Raw genomic sequence first — 25,012 nt, 5'->3', positions numbered from 1 at the left:
CTGTGATTATATTAATCACTGATTTGTTCAGGCAAAATGAGACATACCAAGAAACTTGCAAAATTAAATCCCGACTTGAAAAGTGACAAAGGTGATATCGAAGCGGTATCGAACCGTCCACACTTTAGAAGCTCTCGTAGTGAAGTAGTTGTCCAATAATACAGATGCATAAAGTCTGAACGATGCTTCTCCGGAGGTACGTGCACACATCTCGGCGGAGCTACGCAACGAAGGGGATTGTGGGTAACCGTAGCGGTAGGCCCGCAGAGGAGCTGGCGTGTACCCGCCTCCAAAATCTCAACAACGCGTACGTGGCCCTGTGTGTCAAACAAGTTGATTGGTCGAGTCAACTTCCTGTCTGGAAGCTTGTTCAAAACAGAAGCGCAACTGGCGGATGGGTTTTGATTTCTATTTGCATATCCATATTTTTGCGTTCTTAAGTTTTTAAAACAAAAAAAAAATCCCCCAGATTTCTTCTACGTTTTCTTTACATTGTGGTTCTCTAATACAACTTCTGTGAATGTTCGCTCATGTGCAGAAGGAGAAGCAGAATTTATTCTTAATGACTCACATTTAGTAGTAATGCAGGGATTTCAGAGAAACAGGGTGACGAGTCATTGGAAAAAAAAATTGTTTTCACGGGCCACTCAAGCTATGTCATAGATGAGTTGATTTGGATACCTTATATTTGATTTGCTATGGGAGGAGAAAATCGAGATCTATTTTGGCAGGGTCTAGCTACCGTGAATGAATGAACAAATGGTGAATTTGCATTGTTGGATTTTTTTTTTTTTTAACGCTTGTCTGTTCTTAAAGCTTCTGCTTCAGAAGATTTCGCTTCCAAAGCTACTGAAACCGTAGACATTTGTCATAATGGTGTGCTTACAGTTATATTATATCCTACATCCTGACCTAGGTGTATTAAATATGTAAACATGTCAAAATTATGCTATGAAATATGTGTCAAGTTGGCAGCTAGAGTTTATTGTAATATCAAATCAGAAAGTCTGCCAATTCTCATTTTTATGTAAGATGGAATGAAATGCCAATTTCCTGCTGTTTTCACAGTTATCCAGGCTTCCTGCTCAGGACAACAGCGCTATGGTGAACATCTGAAGACCGCTGGATCACATGGGTAATCTATCAATGCATGTGATGGCGTAACACCTATAAGAATTTTCATTTTCTGTGATCACATTGTTGGGAATATTGACTTTCTTGTACCCATCCATTTGCGTCAGTCCGTCCTTGATACTTGTAGAGCTAGGACCAACGAGGGGTGTGTGTGCCTGTGTGTGTGTGTGTGTGTGTGTGTGTGTGTGTGTGTGTGTGTGTGTGTGTGTGTGTGTGTGTGTGTGTGTGTGTGGGGGGGGGGGGGGGGGGGGGGGTTGGAGGGGTTCAATCATCCACTCGACTTGCTGTTTAACCTGAAGCGGCTTCTGTGTGCCGGAATAGAAACACTCGCTCTTTCAGAGTCCTTGAAATGTTGTTTTGAGCGAGTTGTCTTCTCTGACAGTTTTTCGACAAAGGCTACCATTGCGTGGCTTTCCCGGAGTTCACATGTTTGCCCGCCTGTGTTCCTCCAAAGGTCCTACGCCGTTTTGTTTTTTTTGTATTATTATTGCTGGAATGTGGAGTACACGTTGGGCTTGTTCAATGCTCAAGCAGTACTTGTTTGACAAAGATGGAGAGAGAATGTGTTGAGCAGTGCGTCCTAACAGTGGAAGTTGGCTGCTGTACAGAGGATGCAGCTTTGACCTTTTTGGTCGTTCTTGTTGAGTGGGCCACTCTTGGTGCCAAGGTTTTCATTTGTGTTTGAGTGTCTTCGGCGCTGAATGGCTGCCTTCTAGGATGCGTACACTTAATGTGATGGTGTTCAACATTTAGCCTTTTCTAACGCGTGGGAGGAGTTGTTGCAGGCAAATTCTCACAGAAGGTCAGGCCTGTTTTATCTCCAGAGAGATTACAGGTTGTGGTCTGAAGGAGTTAACTATCGTAGATTTGTTTTTTGTTTTTTGCTATCTCAAGAACCTAAAGTAGACTTTATTTATTTATTTATTTTTAATCTGCTACCCCGAAGCAAAACCTTTACTTTACATAATTTGAACTGTGCGTGTTGGTATCATCTCCAGCAAAACCTTCCCTCCCATATGGCAGTTATTGAGATAATTGGCTCTGTTTCTCTTGGTCGTGTTTCACGGTGAGAAGCACTCCAAAGCACCCGGATCCCATTTGCAGCCTCTTAAGTGTTCAGTGAATGAAGGGCTTCTGCGTGGTCTTGGGTCTCGGCTTTTAGGAGGAAGCGCGCTTGGGGACACATATTGACTTTTCAGCCGGCTGCCGTGATGGAAGCCATAGAAATACTGTCTGTCATCGAGCCACTTGTTTATTTCCACAGTGCTCTTTCAACAGTGCTGGTTTCAGCCTGAATAAATACAGCATGGGGATGTTCGCTGCACGTCGGCTTTTATTGCCGAGGCTCAGAAGCCTGTTTCCTCCGGGGCCTCTGGTCCACCAGTCAGCCTCCTACTCGTGGAAGGCCAGTAATTATTTCCAGTTGTAAGTTAATGAATGGAAACAAGTGCCATGCCTACGGCCACTTGGCTTCTCTAACCACCACATTTAAAGATGATTTGAACTACATTATGGCTGTGCCAAACAACCATTGCTGCTTGTGGTTGCCTCCTTCCGTCATGAAACAGTGAGGTTAAGGTTTTTTTTTAGTTTTTTTTTTTTTTTGTTTGTTTTTTCGGCCTCATCATTATTGCATTTATTTCCGTGAAAGTCTTCCTTTTTGTAATTTCCTATGTAGGTAGTTACTTGTGCCTGGGTTTTTCAGGTGATAAAGGTAAATTGTTCCTAAACTGGATGTAAGCATCGTTCACATGTATTGGTATGCTGATTTAATGCTGACATCATTGGTATTCTGATTTAAGGGTCGTGTGCAAAGTAGTCATCACCTAAAGACAGAAGAAGGGGACATAATTGCTGTCAGCGAAATTAACTGCGCAGTCCATGTGGCACACTATTCCATGATTAGTCGAGTGGTAGAAAAGTGCAATTGAAAAAGAGCAAAAGTCCAGTACAGACAAATACGACAAAATATGTTTTGAATCAGGGCCAAGGGAAACATTTACATGTTAAAATGAGGTTTGGCACTGCTGTAACTGACTTAGCAAAAAAGAATAAGGCTTTTTATGTAGATGCCATGCCAGCGTGATGCCTTCCTGCGTGTTTCCAAACACACATTGATTCTGATCGTACCAAGTACCAAAGAACAAATTCAGAAAGAGAAAAAGATATATGCCACTTTGTGGAAACTTGCCTCCATAGACTTTGTAGGAGTTTGATATGATCGTAATCGGAGCAGATAAAATCAGGTAAAATGTCATTGCATGCGCGTTTAATGGTTTGTTGAGTTCAGTGGACTTAAATGATAGGTTCATTATTTTTCGACCCAGCCCTTATTGAACCGAACTGAAAAAGAGGAGCGCGTGCATCACATAAAAAGCTATTTTTATTGGCGAGCGTATCAGTCAAGATAACTGTTCCGATAATTTAAAAAAGGAACAATATTGGATCTGTATCGGACTGGTTGGTTATCGTGGACCCCCCCCCCCCCCCCAGTCTCTAAAGATTTGCTTTAATCTTGTTGCCATACAGTTCAGTGTGGCCGATGCTGGCTTCTGGTTCTGGCTTAAGATTGTTGGTGGTCACAAATCCTTCTATTTACCTCTGACATTTCCCATGTATTATGGGGAAAGCCTTTTTTGAATGGAAAAGGTTGGAAACAGTGCTTCATATTGTCGTGATTATTGTGTGTTTGTTGTGGAATTTTGTGATTATATTGATTTCTTAATGTCCCCTAGGTGATTTGTCACACGGTATAATTCTGGCAAAACTCTGCAATGTGTGTGTTAGTGTCGGTGACGGAGTTGCGCACACTGCTTATTTCAGCCTTTTTTGATAAACAATGATCATGTGGTTGAATCCCTGTGGTTGAATTTCCTCTTGCACAACTCCTCTGTGTGTCAGATCTTGTCTCTTCTTTATTTCGTGGAACCCAATTTTTTTGCGCCTTTAGTTAACTCTATCCCCGTGTCTGCTGTGTGTCTCTTGTGCATGCAGAATTTGGAAGACGCAGCGTGTGAACGTGTCGTCATTGCGGGAATCTCAGCCCTCTGGGATTTGTAGATTGCACATTTTCATATTTCAGTGACTATTAAAAAAAAAAAAAAAAATACAAAAAAAAAAAAATACTGCTCCAGCATAAGATTATTGTAGCCACTGTAATAGCCACTCTACTTGGTGCAGAGAAGCCTGTATTAAATGTGCATCTAATAAACTTGACAAAAAGACAATGCATGGAGTTATTTACCTTTCAATATTGAAAATCGTCTTAAAGAATCATCCCTCCCTCACCTGTACTCATATCTTCGTTGCCTTGACCTGTATAGCACCACCCTTGGGAAAACCATGACACACCCACACTCCCACCACCCAATGACTTATGGTGTGTAATAATGCAACCTTGCTTCACATACACAAAGCCTGACATTGTGCAATGTGTTCTTTGTCTCCACCTAGGCTCCTCTCCTGTGCTGACCCAATGGTTTAATCACCAGGACTAAAAATGAGCATTAGCAGTGATGAGGTCAATTTCCTGGTGTACAGATACCTGCAAGAGTCAGGTAGGTTGGGGAAAAATCCATGGATGAGGGGGAAAAAAAGCCACAATGCATGCGTTACGTGCTTATGGATATAAGAGTTTACTTCTTCATAATGCGTTTCATTAATTGTAGTAAACTATATAATATCAATATTGTAATATTGACAAGTGCATGTTGACTAGACATGGCTGGAATTTTGGTTATTGTAATATGGTGATTATAGTTAAATGCTGTCTTTAAGGAGCATTACTGATGAGAAATGCAACTTTCTGAACTTCCCTGCCCGTTTGGTCATATCCATATTACTGATAATTGGTTCTCAAATATTTCTTGTGTGAAAATATTCTTATGAAAGCACCAATAGTCATCCCAGAAATGGTCAAATAATAAATATTGAGGTATCATTTAAAAGCTAAATGTTATTGTGATATTTGATTTCGTCAATATGCCCAGCATCAACGCATCCTTTTGGCGACGTCCAATGAGAACAGGATTCTGAAGTGTTGCATCTTGAGTCTCTATTCCGACTAGAAGGTGTCTGTGAGGTTATGTTTACGCGCTACTCGGCAAGCTCAGGGTGTTTTATGTTTTATTTTTTTTCCCGTGGTTTCAAACGTTGCCCTTACAAGATGCACTCCTTAAAGAATCGTGAATCACACCCTCAGGTATATCTCCTTTTTGTCCTCCTGCCATTCACACGCCCCCCCCTTCATCTTTTCCTCTCTCCCGTGCCTCCACCAGGCTTTTCCCACTCAGCATTCACCTTTGGCATAGAGAGCCACATCAGCCAGTCCAACATCAATGGAGCCCTGGTGCCCCCTGCTGCCCTCATCTCCATCATCCAGAAGGGCCTGCAGTACGTGGAGGCCGAAGTCAGCATCAATGAGGTCGGTCACCCGAAATCTTCAAACTTCTAGTCCGCGTAGAACTTTTCACCTGCTGGCTACTTGGGCTGGCCCAAGTAGGCCCATGTGTTCTGTATTTAGTTTATTTTATTCTAGGATTGTATATAACCTTTCTTTAAGGGTTTAATTTGTGCCTTTGCAACTAACGAAAAGAGGGATGTGCTGGGTGCAATACCAAGCTACACTAGTGTATCAGCATCAGAGAACATCCACGATAAAATAAAATCATACACCAAGAGCCTTAGGTAACATGGATATTGAAGTTACTGTGGCTTCAGAACCTATTCAGACCCCTTCACCTTTTCCACATTTTGTTTTACAGCCTTATTCTAAAATCGATTAAATTTTTATTTTTTTCTCATCAACCTACACACAATACCTCATAATGACAAAGCGAAGACTGGTTTTTAGAAGTGTTTGCAAATTTGTTTAAAACAATTAGCTGAAATATAATATTTATATAAGTATTCAGACCCTTTACTCTGTACTTTGAAGCACCTTTGGCAGCGATTACAGCCTCGAGTCTTCTTTGACACGACGCTACAAGCTCAGCACACTTGTATTTGGGGACTTTCTCCCATTATTCCATCTTCACGTCTCTCCAGAGATGTTGGATCGGGTTCAAGGCCGGGCTCTGGCCAGGCCGCTCAAGGACATTCAGAGACTTGTCCCGAAGCCACTCCTGCGTTGTTTTGGCTTTATTTTTTAGGGCCTTTGTCCTTTTGGAAGGTAAACCTTTGCACCAGTTCAGGACCTGAGCGCTGGAGCAGGTTTTTCGCCAAGGATCGCTCCATACTTTGCTCCGTTCATCTCTCCCACGATCCCGACTATTCTCCCATTCCCTGCCGCTGAAACACGTCCCCGTGGGGTGATGCCGCCACTGCCGTGTTTCACTGTAGGTATGGTATTGGCCAGGTGATGAGCGGTAACTGGTTTCCTCCACACGTGACGCTTGGCATTCAGGCCAAAGAGAATACAATCTTGGTTTTATCAGACCAGACAATCTTGTTTCTCTTGGTCTGAGAGTCCTTTAGGTGCCTGTCATGTGTTATTTACAGAGGAGGGGCTTCGTCTGGCCGCTCTACCGTAAAGGTCTGATTGGTGGAGTTCTGCGGAGATGTTGTCCTTCTGGATGGTTCTCCCATCTCCACAGAGGAACTCTGGAGCTCTGTTAGAGTGACCATCGGATTCTAGGTCACCTCCCTGACCAAGACCCCCCTCTCCCCATTGCTCAGTTTGGCCGGGCAGCAAGCGTTAGCAAGAGTCTTGGTGGTACCAAACCACTTCCATTTGAAAATGATGGAGGCCACTGTGTTCTTGGGGACCTTCAGTGCTGTAGAATTTTTCTCGTACCCTTCTCCAGATCTGTGCCTCGACACAATACTGTCTGGGAGGTCTACAGACAATTCCTTCAACCTCATGGTTTTGCTCTGAGATGCACTGTCAACTTTGGGAACTGATACAGTTCACAGGTGTGCCTTTCCAAATCATGTCTGATCAATTTAATTTACCAAAGATGGACTCAAATCAAGTTGTAGAAACATCTCAAGGGTGACCAATGGAAGTATTAATGCACCTGAGCTCAATTTCAGGTGTCCTAGCAAAGGGTCTGAAATGAATAATTATCTAAATGTGATATTTCAGTTTATTTTTAATAAATTAGCAAACATGTAGAAGAATCTGTTTTCACTTTGTCATTATGAGGTATTGTGTGTAGATTGATGAGGGGAAAATGTGTAATATATTCGATTTTAGAATAAGGCTGTGACATAACAATTTGGAAAAAGAAGGGGTCTGATTACCTTCTGAAGCCACTGTCTCAAAGAAATAAGAAGTGACCAAATAAAAGTGTCCTTTGGGCCGACAGTTTCACTGGATGACTAATAATTGCGATTAACAATTTAATTGTGCTTAACTTGTAATAATGCATGTCCACCCATTGCAGAAGAGCAACATTACACATTGGCATTGAAGATAGGAACATAAACATTTAGGTAGATAAATGCTTCTTAAATTTGGATGGAAACATATTAGTGGAATTTAACAATTTTTCAGTAGATGGTGAGCTGTTGAAATAATCAAGATCAAGCGTTTATTTCATAGCTGTGACGGCCCTACTCGTGTTGGATGTAGAAAGACAGACTATACATATATCTGTAATTATCATCTATTAAACCCAACTTTGGTCTAAGTGTATGTTTTTCAGTAGAAGTATAAGAATCAGAATTGTTGTTGTAATAAGCTCTCCGGGTACGATGTGACACGCTTGTGTGTCCCGCAGGACGGGACCCTGTTCGACGGCCGACCCATCGAGTCGCTGTCCCTGATCGACGCAGTGATGCCGGATGTGGTGCAGACGCGGCAGCAGGCCTACCGGGACAAGCTGGCCCAGCAGCAGCAGGTGGCGGCGGGCAGCGGCGGCGCCGCAGGGATGCAGGGCAGCGCCAAGAACGGAGAGGGAGCTGCCAACGGGGAGGAGAACGGAGCCCACACCTTAGCCAGTAAGGAGGCAGCACGGCCCAAAGGAATCACTGAATCAGCGCTTAGGCACAAACAGGAGTGGGTTTTTTATCATTTTTTTCTTGACTAGAAGAAGAAGAAGAAGAAGAAAAAAAAAAAGTGTTGACCACTTTGTGGAAATGTTGATGATGGGAGATATCCCTGCGGAACACAAAGAGGCTTTGGCACGCTGCAGTGAAACCAGTGTTTACCAGAAACTGCTTTCTGCTGGAGCTCTGTTCTTTATGAGGGGTGGGGTGTGTGTGTGTGTGTGTGTGTGTGTGTGTGTGTGTGTGTGTGTGTGTGTGTGTGTGTGTGTGTGTGTGTGTGTGTGTGTGTGTGTGTGTGTGTGTGTGTGTGTGTGTGTGTGTGTGTGTGTGTGTGTGTGTGTGTGTTGCCCGCGTGCGTGCGCCTTTGACGGGGGTGAGAATTTTAATTTTCATGAAAAAAAGGCTGTCTAAAAATAGGGGACAACCGAACAGACACGGTTGACAGGTTTTTGTATGGAAGCCACAAAACATGCTCAATTGCTCTCTGTAAAGACCAAGGGCTTGATATACTATGACCATATCTTGAAATTAGATTAAGAACCACACACCTTACTTTGTAGAATCTCGAAAGTTGCTGATTTTTAAAATGACTTCAGCTTCTCCACATTACATGACGTCATTTTGTCAAGAGACTTCCAATAAGTAGTAGTCTGTTGTATCAAACCACTGCATGTCACAGTCACAGCCAGCTAAACCTTCTCCAGGAATAAGAAGCATTAGTGCAGTTTATTGTTGTTGTTTTTTTACGTTATGGTTTGAATTATTCTGACTGTGTGTTCATTCTATCACAAGCATTGTGTCCAAATTCACCTCTTATCACCTCACGTTTTTGTTGTGGTAATTGGTGCCTCAAAGTGTTTCTCTTTTTGCCCGCTTATAATGGCCAGTAGCAATAAGCAATATTGTGCTGGAAGGTGTTTTTCAACCTTGTTTTTTTCCTTTATCAATGCTGAAGGTTGAAAATAGATTGGTGTAAAATGTTAGCCAATATTACAAAAAAACATCTCTATCAAGAACCACAACAAACACATCCGATATGTCGGTTGTGTCGGGTCGTGGTCGTGTCCTTCTGTGGTCGTGAATGGTTTTTCATCTCTCTGCTTCCCTCGCCTTCGTCGCGCAGACCACCATGCAGAGATGATGGAGGTGGACCGGGACGTCGAGATCCCCCAGAACAAGGCCATGGTGCTGCGGGGACACGAGTCCGAGGTCTTCATCTGCGCCTGGAACCCCGTCAACGACCTCCTGGCCTCTGGGTGGGTACCAGCACCGCCCTGCGCTTCTATCCTACACCCCGCTTCTCCCACTCCCATTTCTACTTGTCTGTGGATTTTGGACTTTCCTTTTTCCACTTTATTTTTATTTTTTTTCTCTCTTCATTCCGTTTCCTCCCACTCTTATTGTGGTGTTAATCCAGTCAAGCTGGTTTTGAGGAAATTCCTAACTGGTTACCAAAAGATGGAATGGAGTTTACTGGAATCTACTTTTCCTTTTTTTTTTTTTCTTGAATCCAGATCCAGGTCATTACGTTAGCTGGTGTTTACCAGTTATTCTTTATATTGGATATAAAGTTTCCAACTCCGTGGCCAAGCTGTCCAGCTGTTTTAACAGAGCGCTCTGAAAGCTCTGTTGTTCTTTACTATTCTGTGTGAAACTCGGGCTTCTTCTTCTTCTTCTTCTTCTTCTTTCGTATATCATCAGATGGCCAACTCAGTGTCATATAGCCACGCCCTCGTCTCCAGTCCTAGGTCAAAAAGGCCAGCTTCTGAGGGTGGGCTGTATAGGGGGCAGCTGGTGATTATGTGCTCGGCAGTCTGTTCAGGTTCGCCACACTCGCATGACGCACTGTCGGATAGGCCCCACTTCTTTAGAGAGGACTTGAAGCGCCCGACGCCAGTACGCAGGCGGTTCAGCGAGGTCCATAGGTGGCGTGGCATGTCTTCTCCTTTTACACCTCCTCCTGGGTCCCGGATGTATCGTTGGATGCGGGAGGGCGCAGCTGACTCCCACGATTGTCTCCAGGATGCTGCCAGCCAGGCGTCCTTGGACAAGTCGTCAGGGATCGACTGTAGCATCTCTTGTGCTGCCTTGTTGTAGGGATGGCGAGACTTGAGCCTGCATGGTGGTGCCGGTGTTGTTGTGGCTTTGTGTAGGATGTGCCAGTCGTTCTTCTGGGCTTTCCTTGCCAGGGCGAGGGTAGCTGCTTCCCGTCGGAGGCTGGGTGGGGCGATACCAGCTAGGACTGGCAGGTAGGACACAGGGGTGGGTTTCAGACAGCCAGTTACTATCCGGAGGGCGCTGTTGATGACAGTATCCACCTTGTTCGCATGTGGACTTCTGCTCCAGGCAGGGGCACAGTATTCCGCTACGGGTAGGACCAGGGCTTGCGTGGATATGCGTAGGGTCTGGGGGGAAGCTCCCCAAGTCGAGCCTGCAAGGCGGCGGATGAGCGAGACCCTTGCGGTTGTCTTGGCCTTCACTTCATCCAGGTGCTGCTTGTAGGACAGCGTCCGGTCCAAGCATACGCAAAGCAAAGCAAACTCGGGCTGAATTTAAACTCAATAACCAAAGAGAATTTTGCATGATCTTGACGCAAATGCGTTCTGCTTCTATATTCAAAATCCTGTGATAATAAATGAGTTGCAGAGTTGCAGTGAAAAGGAGCTAGGCAAGACAGTTGCTGCCGTTTTTTTACTCTGAAGCACAATGATTGGTCTGCGGTGCGTGGCGCTATGATGTCGTGAATGAGCAATGATACCAATGTCACCGCGATGCATCTGTGCGTCCGCCATATTGGAGCTGTCAAGATTCTCTAGTTAACAAATACAATGTTAATTGAGACGATGTGTATCGAGAGATGCAGACTTCTCTACAAAACCCACTGTAAATTATTTAATTCTGATTTTCATGAGATTTAGTTTGTTATAAACGTGAGGAACCAAACCTGATACTGGTGACTGGTTATTGAAATTAAATTCAGTAACTTGGGGCGGATCTAATCCAATTATTTCCTTCACTACCATGTTTAAAGGAAGATGGTATCATGCATGCCTCATATTCCACTGTAATTTAACAATTGAGTATTGATTGAATATTTTATATATTTTAAGGTATTATTTAAACATTGGATATCTTTGTTGTACATTGTCTCATCTCAGTTGTCAAACACATAATTCCTGCTTTTTGCCTTTTTAGGGCTACTTACACAGTTACACCAATATTGTGATGTATCATAGATGAAATTGTCTTGCAATCTATCGAATATCGCAGAATCGCTGTTTCGTGATACCATCGTTATCGTGGGCAATGTATCGGGATAGTATCCTGAGTTACTCTGTGATTCTCACCCCTAAATGTAACTTTGTAGCTTTAACATATAATATAACTATAATGAAATTAGTCTGCAAATTCTGTTTCATTTTCCTTTCAGAATAGCTGGCTATTTTTTTGTGTTTATTGTTCAAGGGGATGGGTTCACGGCCGCTTTAGATGTAAATCAGCTGCCACGCCCCTTGTTCTGTGAGCCTGTGACACCCCTCCTGAGGCCCCAGTTCTGTGAGCCAATGGGGTTTGAGCATGAGTAGTAGGGTTACGTTGTGCGAAGTACGTCAACCTTCTCTTATTTCGCCTTAGCAGTCCACCAAAATCTGTTTCCGAACAAATTTGAGATGAGAAGTGGCTCAATCTTCACTCATATCTACAGGGCCTATTTTAAAGGTTTGTTCTGGCGTTCGTGGACACCGCACCGGACCACCGCACAGGGTATTGTTTTTTCTTTCATTCAATTAGGAAACGTCAGAAAATAAATAAAATAAATTTATCTAGAATAAAAACAGACTGTTGTTATTGGTTTTGCTTGGAGAAACGTGCAGCAGATTGCGTGGCGCAGCCTACAGTTAACATACCGGCGACCGCATATCTTTTTTTAAATTAATTAATTTAAAAAAAATTTGAGGAAAGAAACACGCAGCACAATTATTTTTCATGAATACTTCATTCCCCACATCTGCAGTTGTGTCACGGACAGTTGATTTGTGCTGGTCTGTGAAGCCAACAGGGCAGTTCCAGGCGGTGCTTGGTATTTCTCCAGCCATGGGTGGATTACTCAGATGGGGGGAGGTTCTAATTCTAATGTGTCTCAATGTGACGTAGGAAGGAGACACAAATCTGAACGGCTTGTTGAATCAAATGTTTTCTGAAATAGGGACCCCACAAAAAAACCTGACTGGGTTGTCTTTTTTGCACAGTTTGTGTGTTAGTAGGCCCATCACAGACCCAAATGTGTGTGCACAAGCACTGAAAAAGCACGGAAATCTGACGCTTCCATTTACACACACTTCCATTCACAGCGGTACCGGCATTTTCCCGCAAATTATACTAGGTTGAGAGTGGGGAAATTTACAGAACGACTTTTATGGAACATCGACACCAGTTCCTTTTCCCACATGACGCCAACACGGAACATTGCCAGTAGATTTACGGTTTTTGGTGCATGTAGGAAAGGGGCTTATGTGTACTGTCCCTAATGTGTGTGTGTGTGTGCGTGTGTGTGTGTGTGTGTGTGTGTGTGTGCGTGCGCGCCTGTGTGTGCGCCTGTGTGTGTGCACAGCTCCGGGGACTCGACTGCTCGGATCTGGAACCTGAGTGAGAACATCTCGGGCGGCTCCACCCAGCTGGTGCTGAGGCACTGCATCCGGGAGGGAGGCCAGGACGTACCCAGCAACAAAGACGTCACCTCACTAGACTGGAATGTGAGTGTGTGAGTGTGTGTGTGTGTGTGTGTGTGTGTGTGTGTGTGTGTGTGTGTGTGTGTGTGTGTGTGTGTGTGTGTGTGTGTGTGTGTGTGTGTGTGTGTGTGTGTGTGTGTGTGTGAGAACTAATACAGTATGACAGATGTAAATGTGTGTGTGTGTGTGTGTGTGTGTGCTTTTGCTTTGAGTGCAGTTTTTGGTACTCCAATGGTGTGAGTGTGCAGGCATGTGACCACTACTCCTGCCAAAAGGCTCCAGTTCCAAACCGGATGCATGTGGCCAAGTCGCTCCCATGAGGGGAAGAAGGGACTTATTCTGACGCTCAGCTGTAAACACTTTTTTTTCCCCCAGACATTACAAATGAATAGAAAATGCCAAAGTCGTATATTTAGGTTATGTCAATAGCCACATTTAAAATTAATTGAATAGTTAATAAAAATTAAAAAAAGACAAAGTAGGACTGGGCGAAATATATATCCTGATACAACACTAGATATCTGCTGGGACATAGATGATCATGAATCATGTTATCATAAAATGTTGTAATTAAGACTGCATTATGGAAGGGCTGCTCCCTGAAAGACATCAGTCAAACCTGTCAGTCGACTGAGATAATTCAGTCGAGCGGTCGCTTTTTTTTTTTTTTTTTTTAAGTCAGTGTCCATTACCGTAACAGGCTAAAACAGACAGAATCTCACAAAATGCACACGGAGAACATTTCAATGAGGAATCATAAATATATTTTTATGTCTGTGAATCGTTTGCGTCCGGATACGGCTCTCCGTGCGCCCCAATGGCGGAGAGCAACATGGAGAGCCGAGTCCCATTCCTCCAAATAAAACAACTATAAACAGTGTGGGGGGACGGAGCACGGAGGAACGAGGCACGACTTAGACTCGCTAAGATTGTTCTCTGCGCATAATGCAAAGAGAGTGGGTGATGGGGGGGGGGAGTCAGGGAGAAATCATTACATATTGTGATATTTACTGTTGTCAATATGCCCTAGAATATCAGTGAGTGCAGCAGCTGGAGTGTGAATGTGTGACTTGTAATTTGTCGTATGCGGTTGATGGAAACGTAACGAGTTGTCTGTGGCTTTCAGAGTGAGGGCACGCTGCTGGCGACCGGCTCCTACGACGGTTTTGCCAGAATATGGACGAAAGACGGTAAATTCTTCAGCTTCGGCGTCTTCAGCCTGAATGAGGGAAAAGTTTGTTCTTCTGTGTCTTAAAGTTATGTGTCTTCCAGGTAACCTGGCTAGCACTTTGGGTCAGCATAAAGGCCCTATTTTTGCGCTCAAGTGGAACAAGAAAGGAAACTTCATCCTCAGTGCCGGTGTCGACAAGGTGAGGCTAAAGGATCGCGGCTGGGACGGAAGCCCGACAAACGACCTGGCTTGGAGCTCAGACATTTCTCTGGGACAGCCGCACAGCAGGGGCGGGGCTTCGTCCCAAAATAAAGGCACATGTCAACATGTTACAGATTCCCGCGGCGCTTTTTTTGGGAGGTGCGATATTTGTTAAGTAGAGGGGATCGAATGGTAAATGGACGCGAAGCCCAGACGATGGATCTTAAATGAGTCGTCAAGGTCACAGACCTGCCAACCTGCACGCTTCTTGCATACCAACAACGCAATTCTTAGTAAAAATACATGGGTACGAAATGCCAGCTGAAACTACGCAACAACTGTGTGTGTGTGTGCGTGTGCGTGCGTGTGCGTGTGGTGACTTTAACAAGGCGAACCTTAAAGTTCTGCCTAATTTCCATCAACACATCACGTGTGCTACCAGGGGAGATAGAACTTTGGACCACAGTTACACACCTTACAAGAACGGATACAAGACCGTCTCACTCCCCGCTTTCGGGAAATCGGACCACGCGGCCGTCGCTCTGATCCCTGCGTATATATTTATAATTGTCATTTAATTACGGAAAACAAACAATCTGCAGGTCAAATGTTTAAAAATCAAATAGGAATCGCCCAAGAAAAGCAATGGCCGCATCTCTAGTTGGTAAACATGTTTGGTAACTTTACCAGATGATGCTTTTCAAACGGTATATCCTCATGGTATCATTAGTATACTGTATATACTGTATATAGTTTGCCGTAGTAGCTCACATATGATGTGATTCACCTCATTAGGAGATGACTACGGTGTGAGTCATTTAGCTGCAGTGACTCAAACACCACAGAGACTCACTGCTAGACTGTTGTGCTGCTCACATTGTTTTCCCAAGGTTGGCAGGTCTGAGAGGAATAAGCCGCTTTGTGTCCAATCCATTTAAGTTGGTACTTCCATCACTCATCAATAAAATAGACTGAGCGTCGTCATGCCAAAGCCGCTGTATTTTTCAGCGTACCTCACGTGAAATTTAGTCTCTCCGATTTATTCGGTGTGTTTATTTGTTTTATTTGACTTTTCTTGTTTGAGTAAAGTTGGTCGCTCACGGAAACTCTTTTCTCCCACTCAGACCACCATCATCTGGGACGCCCACACGGGGGAGGCCAAGCAGCAGTTCCCCTTCCACTCAGGTGAGTGACGGGGGTCCGCTGGATCCTGGACTCATGACGACACAACACTGGACCTTTGTAACGCTGTTTTTTGGATTCTCATTTTTACTGTTGATTTGTTATTTAAGAAACACCCTAAAGCCAAATAAATCATTGAAAGACTGAATTAAATATGGAATATAAAACCATGGTTTTCCGACAATGGAAAAAAAGTCCTCGAGCTTGTTGCTTTATTAAACTGGCGCCGACAACCTATTGAAACATTCCGACCGACACTCTCCATGTTAACTCTGTGTTGTGCTGCATACTTGTATCCTTAGGAAATATTACAGGGGGGTGTGTGAGGAAGGGGGGTAGCTAAGCAACATCGCGAAATTCTCCAGCGTATAAACATTTCTTTCCCCCTTCATTATTTTCGACAAGCTGGTCTTCCAGCTTTGCGTTGTTCTTGTGAAATTGGGCTCCGTTTTACGGGTTTTGGGCAGGGTTCGAGCGGTCTTCAAGCGGTCTATGCGTGACCTGGCAGGTTTGCATCTAGTTTACAGTTTAGATAGCACGAGAGCGAAGTGAAAAAAAGCACGGCATAGTTATTTACTGTTGGGGCGCTGTACATAATAAACACATTTTAACAGTGCGACGACGTTGAGGAGCCATTGTTTTAATCCCCTCTCCGCCCCCCCCTCGCAGCCCCGGCACTGGACGTGGACTGGCAGAGCAACAACACGTTTGCGTCCTGCAGCACAGACATGTGCATCCACGTGTGCAAACTGGGCCAGGACCGACCTGTCAAGACTTTCCAAGGACACACGGTAAGACGGCGTTCTGCTGCTCTCTGGTGGTGGTGGTGGTGGTGGTGAGGGGGGGTCGGGAAGCCAGCGTGCGTGCAGACGTCAGATCAGATGGGGAAAGGCGCCGCATCGATTGACTCGGTTGGCTTCTGCACGCTTTGACAATGGAGGGCGCTGGAGGGTCACGTGAGTCCGCCGAATTTCCTGCTGTGCTTCTCAATAAAACTGCACAGCCCAGAACCTTCTCAAAAGGAAGCCTCGCATCGTTTAGAAACGTTGCTTGTTTTTCTTATAGAGGGCCGTTTACTCCAATTAAATAAAATAGCTTGTGAATATAAAAGCAGACGTACTTCTGTGATGAATTGTGTCTGCATGTTTGTCGATTCACGCTTTAGTTTATTTTTGGGGGGTGCTATATTTGTCAAGCGGGAACGAATGGTAAATGGACGCTCAGCACAGACTATGGATCTTAAATAAGTCGTCGAGGTGACAGAAGCGCATTCATTTCCATCGCCCCTTGTTTCTGTTCCTCTCGCCGTAGAACGAGGTGAACGCCATCAAGTGGGATCCCACCGGCAGCCTGTTGGCGTCCTGCTCCGATGACATGACGCTGAAGGTCAGTTCCAACACACACCCGGTGCCAGTTGGGTGATGACGAGTGCTGCAATATATTTGTAATTCCTCATACATATATGTACCACATCATTGACATACCATATCATAGTTATTTCGTGTTAAAATAGTGTTTTGGTCACCGTGTGTGTGTGTGCTAACGCCATATTCAAGATGGAAGATATAAAAGAAAAGATAGACGCATTGAAGGATGTAAGATGTCTTAAATGAAGAAAAATGATGTGCAAGTTATTTCAATATGTGCTGGTCTGTGTTCTGAAAAGGCAATAGGTCGGAAAGTCGGGGACTTATATTAATTGTGATGAAGTGGTGTCAATCCCCCCGTTGTAAGAGTCCCTCCCATGTGTCTGTCTCTGTAGATCTGGAGCATGAAGCAAGACTCGTGTGTCCACGACCTGCAGGCCCACAGTAAGGAGATCTACACCATCAAGTGGAGCCCCACGGGGCCTGGGACCAATAACCCCAGTGCCAACCTCATGTTGGCCAGGTGAGGCAGCACTGGAACACCCCCACTAGCCTGTTTTTGTTTTTTTTGTTTTGGTTTTTCCTTTCTTTACATGGTATGTTGTAGAGCTGTGCTCCAAAAATCAGTAACAAAGTACATTGTCACTTAAGTCTTACTTTGGCGGTATCGATAAAAATGAACAATCAAATTGAGAAACTGAAAGTCACGTTGCAATGCTCAGTAATACCAACAGGTGGCAGCAAGGGCAGATCCCCATTTTAGTCACATTGTTTCAAACTGTACAGATCTTAATTAGTGATAATATAATAATTAAAAATGGATGGAAAAACACTAATGCCACCATCAAAATGGGAGCGTTTTGGCTTTCCAAGCACCTTTTTAATTGGTAAAGTTGTGCCAGGCCACTGGTTTTATTCTGCCAGCAAACGTAAACATTTTCACAATCTACTTTTTTATTTTGATGGTCTCTCTGTGCCTTAAATATATTTCAAGACATATGAACAGTTTACATATTTATAATAAGAACACTTAATAAAAGTTTAAAATCAACATTACATTGCACTACATATCGTATCGCAAGATTGTACCCGTCAGGTTCGTCATGTGAACCCCCCTGATTCCTCCTCCCTCCCAGCGCGTCGTTCGACTCGACGGTGCGTCTGTGGGACGTGGAGCGCGGCGTCTGCATCCACACGCTGACGCGCCACCAGGAGCCCGTTTACAGTGTGGCCTTCAGCCCAGACGGCCGGCACCTGGCCAGTGGATCCTTCGACAAGTGTGTCCACATCTGGAACACCCAGGTACGGCAGGAAGCCCATAGTGCATTAAATTGTGTGTGTGTGTGTGTGTGTGTGTGTGTGTGAGCACTTTATTAGGAACACCTGTACACCTACTTATTCATGCAATTATCTAATCAGCCAATCATGTGGCAGCAGTAAATCATGTGCATTCAGATACGGGTCAGCAGCTTCAGTTAATGTTCACTTCAACCATCAGAACGGGGGAAAAATGTGATCTCAGTGTTTTCAGCCGTGGCATGATGGCTGGTGCCAGGCGGGCTGGTTTGAGTATTTCTGTAACTGCTGATCTGCTGTGATCCTGAACAGCATAAATCCATGAACCCAACCTGCCTTGTGTCAACAGTCCAGGCTGGTGGTGGTGGTGTAATGGTGTGGGGGTTTTTTTTTCTTGGCACATCTTGGACTTGTTAATACCAATCAATCATGGTTTTAATGCCACAGCCTATTTGAGTATGGTTGCTGAACATGTGCATCCCTTCATGGCCACAATTTACCATCTTCTAATGGCTACTTCCAGCGTGACGATCCACCATGTCACAAAGCAAAGGTCGTCTCTAACTGGTTTCATGAACACGACAATGAGTTCAGTCTTCTTCAGTTTCCTTCCCAGTCACCAGATCTGAATCCAATAGAACACCTTCGGGATGTGATGGAACTGGAGAATCACAGCATGAATGTGCAGGAATTGCGTGATGCGATCATGTCAACATGGACCAGAATCTCGAAGAAATGTTTCCAACATCTTGTCGAATCCATGCCAAGAATAATTGAGGCTGTTTTGAGAGCAAAGGGACGCCCTACCCAGTATTAGTATCGAGCAGCGGTTCCCAACCTTTTCTGACTCGCGGCCCACTTGAAAATCTTGAAAGTGTTCGCGGCCAACATCTGACCAGAAGTAATACGAGAGCCACACTACGTTCTCAGAGGACGTATATTTTATTTGTTATATTTTATATTTATGGTTTATTTTATTTTTTCATACAGTTCGGTAGTGGTAAAACAAGAAGAGAGGTGGGTTAAAAATACTTTTGTGTAATGTTCGTAACGTAAAACTAACATTAACAGGAACACATTAATATGAACTCACCTCATGAGAAGCTGATGTTGCATGGCAACAAGCTGATGCTTGATGTCTGGCTTAGGTGACGAGTTTTCGATCCAGCTGCACTGCACATCTGGGATGGAGAAGTATTTGTGCGGCTTGGTTCTCACACCGTGCAGGTGGTCTTTGATATGATTGATCAGTGACAGGAAGCCGCACTTCTTCCTTTGTCAAAAACTCAGACAGATTCTCAAAGTTTGACCAGTCAACTCACCTGGCCCACATCTCCATTTTTCTTATGGTCGCTTCTATTTTACTCTGGACATTGAACATGGTCACTGCTTTCCCTTGGAGACTGAGGTTGAGTCCATTTTAGTGGCTGACAATGTCGGCCAGGTATCCCAATTTAGCCAGCCATCACTGAAGCGATGTGCGAGTTCCAACGAAACACCCTCACCTCGTCACGCAATTCAAAAATTGGCATCAGTACCTTCCCCCCTTGAGAGCCACCGGACTTCGGTGTGTAACAGGATCTGCTTATGGTCACTGCTCATCTCCTCACATAAAACAGGAAATAAAGGTGATTGCAGTTGGCGGCTTTTGATGAAGTTGACTCTGACCGTCTCACCTAGAACAGTCTTAAGATCTGCAGCATTTTCTTTACAGCCAGTGCTGCTCTGTGTATACTGCAGTGGTGATGACTCCACTGTGCTGGCCCAGCATCACACGGCCCCCGTCAGCGCTCACTCCCACACATTTGGACCAATCAATCCCGTTTGAAACTACGAACGCGTTCAGGATGTCAAAAACGGCCTCAGCGGTTGAACGCGTCTGTAAAGATTGGCAAAACAGAATCTCTTCTTTTATCTCTCCATTGTTTTCATACCTTACATAGGAAACAGGTTTAACAGATTTGTTATGTTTGTCCATTCATCCAGTTGGAGGCGTAAAAACGACTCTCGTACGCTCGTTATCAGCTGTTCTGACACATTCTCTGCCATCTCGTCAATGCTGCGTTTGACTGAGTTATCAGACAATGAGAAGAGGTTGATTGGCTTGCACGCCTTCTCTCCCAATCACCCCCACGATCACTTTTGCTGCAGGAAGAATTTAATTCTCGCCGATTGTATGCGGCTTACCAGGCTTGGCTATGAGTTGGGCGACCCGATAGGACGCCTCCACTGCCTTCGTGTTCTCAGTGGCCACAAGTGCCCACACGTGTCAATGACCTTTTTTTTGCCCTGATACTCCTTGAGTTTATTGTCGAAAAATTCAAGCGGCTCGGACAGGAACTGTTGGTGTTTTGTCCCAGGGTGACGGTGCAGTTCACATGTCTTCAGAGCTTTGTTTCATAAAATCTCGGAACACACCACGCACAGCGGTGACGGTTCGTCTTCCATGCCTGTCCAAAACAATCCCAATGATAAATATTCAGCGCTATACTTTCTCTGAACCTTTCTTCTTTGCTTGACAGGCGGGGCTGTCCCGCCTGTCCGATACATTTTGATTATCACCCCAAGTTAAAAAAATGTACAGGTGCACGTCGATCGTGGTCCGGCTTGGAAGTAGTACGCCCTAACATGACTTCCTGTCGATCAGTGATGATGCATTTTTTAAGGTTTTAAAGAAAAAAATACCATGAAATATATTTTTTTTCTTTTACATTTAAAATTTTTTATATAGAATCTGTGTTTTCCCCTCAATTTGGCCCTCAGGTTGGGAATCGCTGGTAAAGGTGTGTGTGTGTGTGTGTGTGTGTGTGTGTGTGTGTGTGTGTGTGTGTGTGTGTGTGTGTGTGTGTGTGTGTGTGTGTGTGTTTTTTATTTTTTACTGATGGACTTGTTATTGTATTTAGATATTTTGAATTGGATGTACATTCTCCTGCTTCTGTACTTAATGCTTCCCCTTTGAGCTGCTGCAATGCCTGAATTTTCCCTTCGGGGATCAATAAAGTGCCATCTTATCTTGCATTACTTTGCCAGAGTTCCTCTCAAAAAGAAAATGGCCATAAAAAACAAGGGAATCACATCCGACCTCTTGGTATAGCGTACATTCTAGACGGCCGCCAGGTCGTCTTTGACCAATAATTGCATAATCCCAGGTTGAAGATTGGTGAGCCTTTCCTGTTAGTCAGATAAATGATCAGATAGCAAAGAGAGAGGAGACAGGCAATGTTCAACATCCACTGAAACGGACAGAGAAAGTTGTGGCTCAATACTTGAAGAAAAAAAAAAAAAAAAGTTTATTTTTAGAGTAAAATAACAAAATAATATATTGTTTATTTTCTGTATTTGGAAAGATACGCTACATTTAAACATTGCCTGTTGTGACATGTAGGTGTAATGTTGATGTTTTAGGAGGTGGTGAAGGTGAGGGGCTCCTGTGCTGACGTGTGTGTGTGTGTGTGTGTGTGTGTGTGTGTGTGTGTGTGTGTGTGTGTGTGTGTGTGTGTGTGTGTGTGTGTGTGTGTGTGTGTGTGTGTGTGTCTCCCCTGCAGACGGGCGCTTTAGTCCACAGCTACCGGGGGACGGGTGGGATCTTCGAGGTGTGCTGGAACGCCACGGGGGACAAAGTGGGAGCCAGCGCCTCGGACGGATCGGTAAGTCCCTCTGCCAGACGCCAAAGTCACAAAAGAGGAGCCAACCTGACCCCGAAACGCATATCGTGCACTACTTTGTGGAAAACCACGGATTGTTTATATTTTTCGGAGGGCATTCAAATTGGTCAGAATCCAGTTAATCTGTTTGATGTAATGTAAAATTCAGAGGTGGATGATTCCAAAGTCCCGCCATGTTTTGCTTCCGGCCGATCACATCCATTCGTTGGACTTGGGTTGATGCAAATTGGCGAATCCTCACGGTTGACTGGAAATCCCAGAGTGGAGTTTTTACTTTCTGAACCCGGATTTTCCACCTCTGTAATAAAATGCTGAATGTCACTCGCCCTCGACATAGGATTTGGGTAAACGGACTACAACCGCAACGGCTTAATCTGCGTCTTGACCTGTTTTTTTTTTTGTTGTTTTTTTTTCTTCTCTTTCCCTGTTTTCCATCCAGGTTTGTGTATTAGACCTGAGAAAATGACGCCCGTTTTGGGGAGCCATGGACCGACTACGAATGTGTACATAGCCAAAATGACTGTCTGTCCCTGCCTGTCCTCCACACTGCTGTAGTCCCACCTGACGCCATGGCCCGGAGCTCCCGCCAAATGGAGCTCCCTTCTCTCACACACACACACACACACACAGACACACACACACACACACACACACACACACGTGCGCACGCGTGCACACCACGACACATTACAACAGGTGTGTTCATGGACGTGTGGGGAAAGGATTCCTCCGTTCTCCTACAACGAGCGAAGCTTCACGAGAATTTACAGGACCCCGTCGAAAGATTCATACCAAAACATGAGGATTATTATTATCCTTTGCGTCAGAAATGTACCGAGCTTGTCTTTCTCTGCCGGTGTGAGCATATTGCACATGCCGGCGTTTTTACGTCTCGTGGATGTCGTCAGGAACCAGGACTTTAACCGATCTGTAGGATTTTTTTGTATGACGCGGCGGGTGCGACTCCTCTGCTGGCACTCTGCAGGCTTTTTGTAGTTTTAAAATAATCACATTACATCGAAAAGTGGTTTGGAATTTGTTCCGATTATAACGCTTATCCATTCATCTGTTTTCTATTCATTTTGACATTGTGGTTGGTTTGTTTGTTGTTTTTTTTTTTGTTTTTGTTTTTTTCTTGATTTTTTTATTTTTTATTTTTTATTTTTTATTTTTTCTCTAACAAATTAAAATGGCCGCTGACCTAAGGCTCAGCTCTCAATCATCTTTGATTGTTGCCCTTCTAAAAGTCAAATGGTTTTCAGGTGTTTAATATCTTACCGGGTTAATAAAGAGCTTTGGTGATTCTAGAACCTCTAGGCTGGGAGATTATCTCTGTAGCTGTCAAACACACACACGCAGACACACACGCAGACACACACACACACACCCTGTCATTGTTACATTGTGGGCACACTTCCCTGGCTTTACCTTATCGGTCAGGAACCCACAGGCGGCGGATTTGTCCCGGATGGTTGCTACCGGGCTCACAAACCGATGGTGGTCCTGCCCTGTAGAGGGTGAGGGTGCGCGGCGGCGTCCGCAGAGTCAGAAGGAGGTGGAGGGAGGGAGAGAGAGACGGCTGCAGAACCACTAGTCGGCAACCATGTAAACCGATGTTTCAGACATTATTATCAGTGTTGCTCGTTCCCTCAACTCATGGCTTGTCGCCAATGCTGAATGATAATCAGACTAAATTTTTTATAAATTAAAACCCCTTTCCTTTACTCTCACTTTCTGCTTTGCTTAGTCATTAAATCAACAAGTATAACTTTTTTTTTTTTCCTGTTTTTTTTTTTTTTTTTTTTTTATCTTTTACACCTGAGCGTGGGGGTCTCCGTAGTGCGTTCCTTTTAGCGCCGTGCGGTCCTGGCATCTGCTCCCATCTCGTTTGACGCGATGGGTGATTGTGGTGACGCCGGTGTCGTGTGGAGGAACGTCGTCAATTACACTTCTTCAGACTAAAATGCCTTTTTTTTTCTTTTTTTTTTTTTTTAAACTACCCCGTTTGATAATGTTTCTGTTTGACCCGAGTACACACTACCGGCCTCTGCTTTGGCGCCAAGCTCTCCCTGTCATCAAGACCCCCCCCAGCTTCATGTTGGGCTCCCGGCGCTCTGACGCCGAGTCCGCAGCGGTTGCGATTTGAAGCGAAATGTTGACCTTTTTTGTTTCATTTTGATGCAGGGGGAAATGACACGCTGTAACATTGTACAAGTGAAATATAAATATTTCTGTGCTGTCACAGGGGATTCCTTTCGACGCCGCTCACAAAATTCTGCGTAACATTTTTGAAGACGTGCTTGAAGTGTGTGAATTTTGTGCGCATCACTCGTGGGATCGCTGCCGTGGGGAACGGTTCTTTATAAAACACCATTAAACTTAAACCATTTAGCTTAAAACAAAAAAAACAAAAACAAACGCTGCCCGTCACTGGGTATTTACACGTCCCCTTGCTGCACTTTAGATGTATAGGAGGGGGGCGGGGTGCAGACGTCGTACACCTCCGATGTTAAAATGCTCTAAACGCCGGGTCAAAATTGGAAATGCGTCGGTGTGAAGTGGCGCCCCGCCCGAATTCTGGGTGTCGCATCAGAATTCAGCCGCGTTTCCCCCACCGGCATTCGAAACTTCATTTCACAGCCGACCCCCCCAGCGGCTCGATCCACGCTGACGTCTTTCTACATCTCAGAAGCTTTGTTCGCAGTCTTTGTTCAGAATGTTACTTATTAAGAATGAGAGGAAAAAAAACAAAAAAACTAAAAGATTTTGTACTGATGCTTAAAGTATTTTGAAGTTTGCTTTAATATGTTCCACAGTGATTGGACTGTACCACAAAAAGCACTATTTCATGTCTATGACAGCGAAATGGTATTTTATAATGTACTTGTTTTTAGATGAGCTTTTTACACTGCATTCGAGTGTGTTTGCTATTTTTTGTTCCTACCTAAAGTACTAATTCTATCTTTGCTATGTCAGAAAAGCCCTCGAAGGTTTTGTACTCTTTAAAAATAACTTTTGTAATTCCGATTGATTTGTAGCGGATGTGCTCAACATGAACAAAAAAAGAAAAAAAAAAAAAAGGTTGAAATCATAATTTCAATATTGATGTATTTTAACACCCAGACCTTGTAAATACCAATTTGCAAATTTTGTTGTGTCGTCTTTGCCCTCACCGATGTCGTTCTCTCTCTCACTCACATACATGGTTGCAGAGTCTGCAGCTCCCTGATCTGACAGTGATCAGATCTCAAGGTCTAGAATAAAATTTATTTTGATAAT

General features: G+C 44.3%; 1 protein-coding gene across 1 annotated transcript in view; it reads left to right on the top strand.

Moving 5' to 3' along the window:
* tbl1xr1b (TBL1X/Y related 1b) overlaps nucleotides 1-25,012 on the top strand; it is a 26,850-nt gene extending 1,838 nt beyond the window's left edge. Inside the window, exons 2-16 of the mRNA XM_080011012.1 lie at nucleotides 1,069-1,135; nucleotides 4,588-4,691; nucleotides 5,412-5,557; nucleotides 7,857-8,076; nucleotides 9,248-9,380; nucleotides 12,734-12,875; nucleotides 13,978-14,041; nucleotides 14,124-14,221; nucleotides 15,348-15,408; nucleotides 16,075-16,196; nucleotides 16,717-16,791; nucleotides 17,168-17,295; nucleotides 17,909-18,074; nucleotides 21,614-21,715; nucleotides 22,173-25,012. Of these exons, the coding sequence (XP_079867138.1) occupies nucleotides 4,634-4,691; nucleotides 5,412-5,557; nucleotides 7,857-8,076; nucleotides 9,248-9,380; nucleotides 12,734-12,875; nucleotides 13,978-14,041; nucleotides 14,124-14,221; nucleotides 15,348-15,408; nucleotides 16,075-16,196; nucleotides 16,717-16,791; nucleotides 17,168-17,295; nucleotides 17,909-18,074; nucleotides 21,614-21,715; nucleotides 22,173-22,199 (1,542 nt within the window). The 5' untranslated portion in view covers nucleotides 1,069-1,135; nucleotides 4,588-4,633 and the 3' untranslated portion in view covers nucleotides 22,200-25,012. The remainder of the gene's footprint in view (nucleotides 1-1,068; nucleotides 1,136-4,587; nucleotides 4,692-5,411; nucleotides 5,558-7,856; nucleotides 8,077-9,247; nucleotides 9,381-12,733; nucleotides 12,876-13,977; nucleotides 14,042-14,123; nucleotides 14,222-15,347; nucleotides 15,409-16,074; nucleotides 16,197-16,716; nucleotides 16,792-17,167; nucleotides 17,296-17,908; nucleotides 18,075-21,613; nucleotides 21,716-22,172) is intronic.

This window comes from Zeus faber, assembly GCF_960531495.2.
Source record: "Zeus faber genome assembly, chromosome: 12".
NCBI classification, from domain to species: Eukaryota; Metazoa; Chordata; class Actinopteri; order Zeiformes; family Zeidae; genus Zeus; species Zeus faber.
This window is presented reverse-complemented; position numbering and strand designations above follow the sequence as displayed.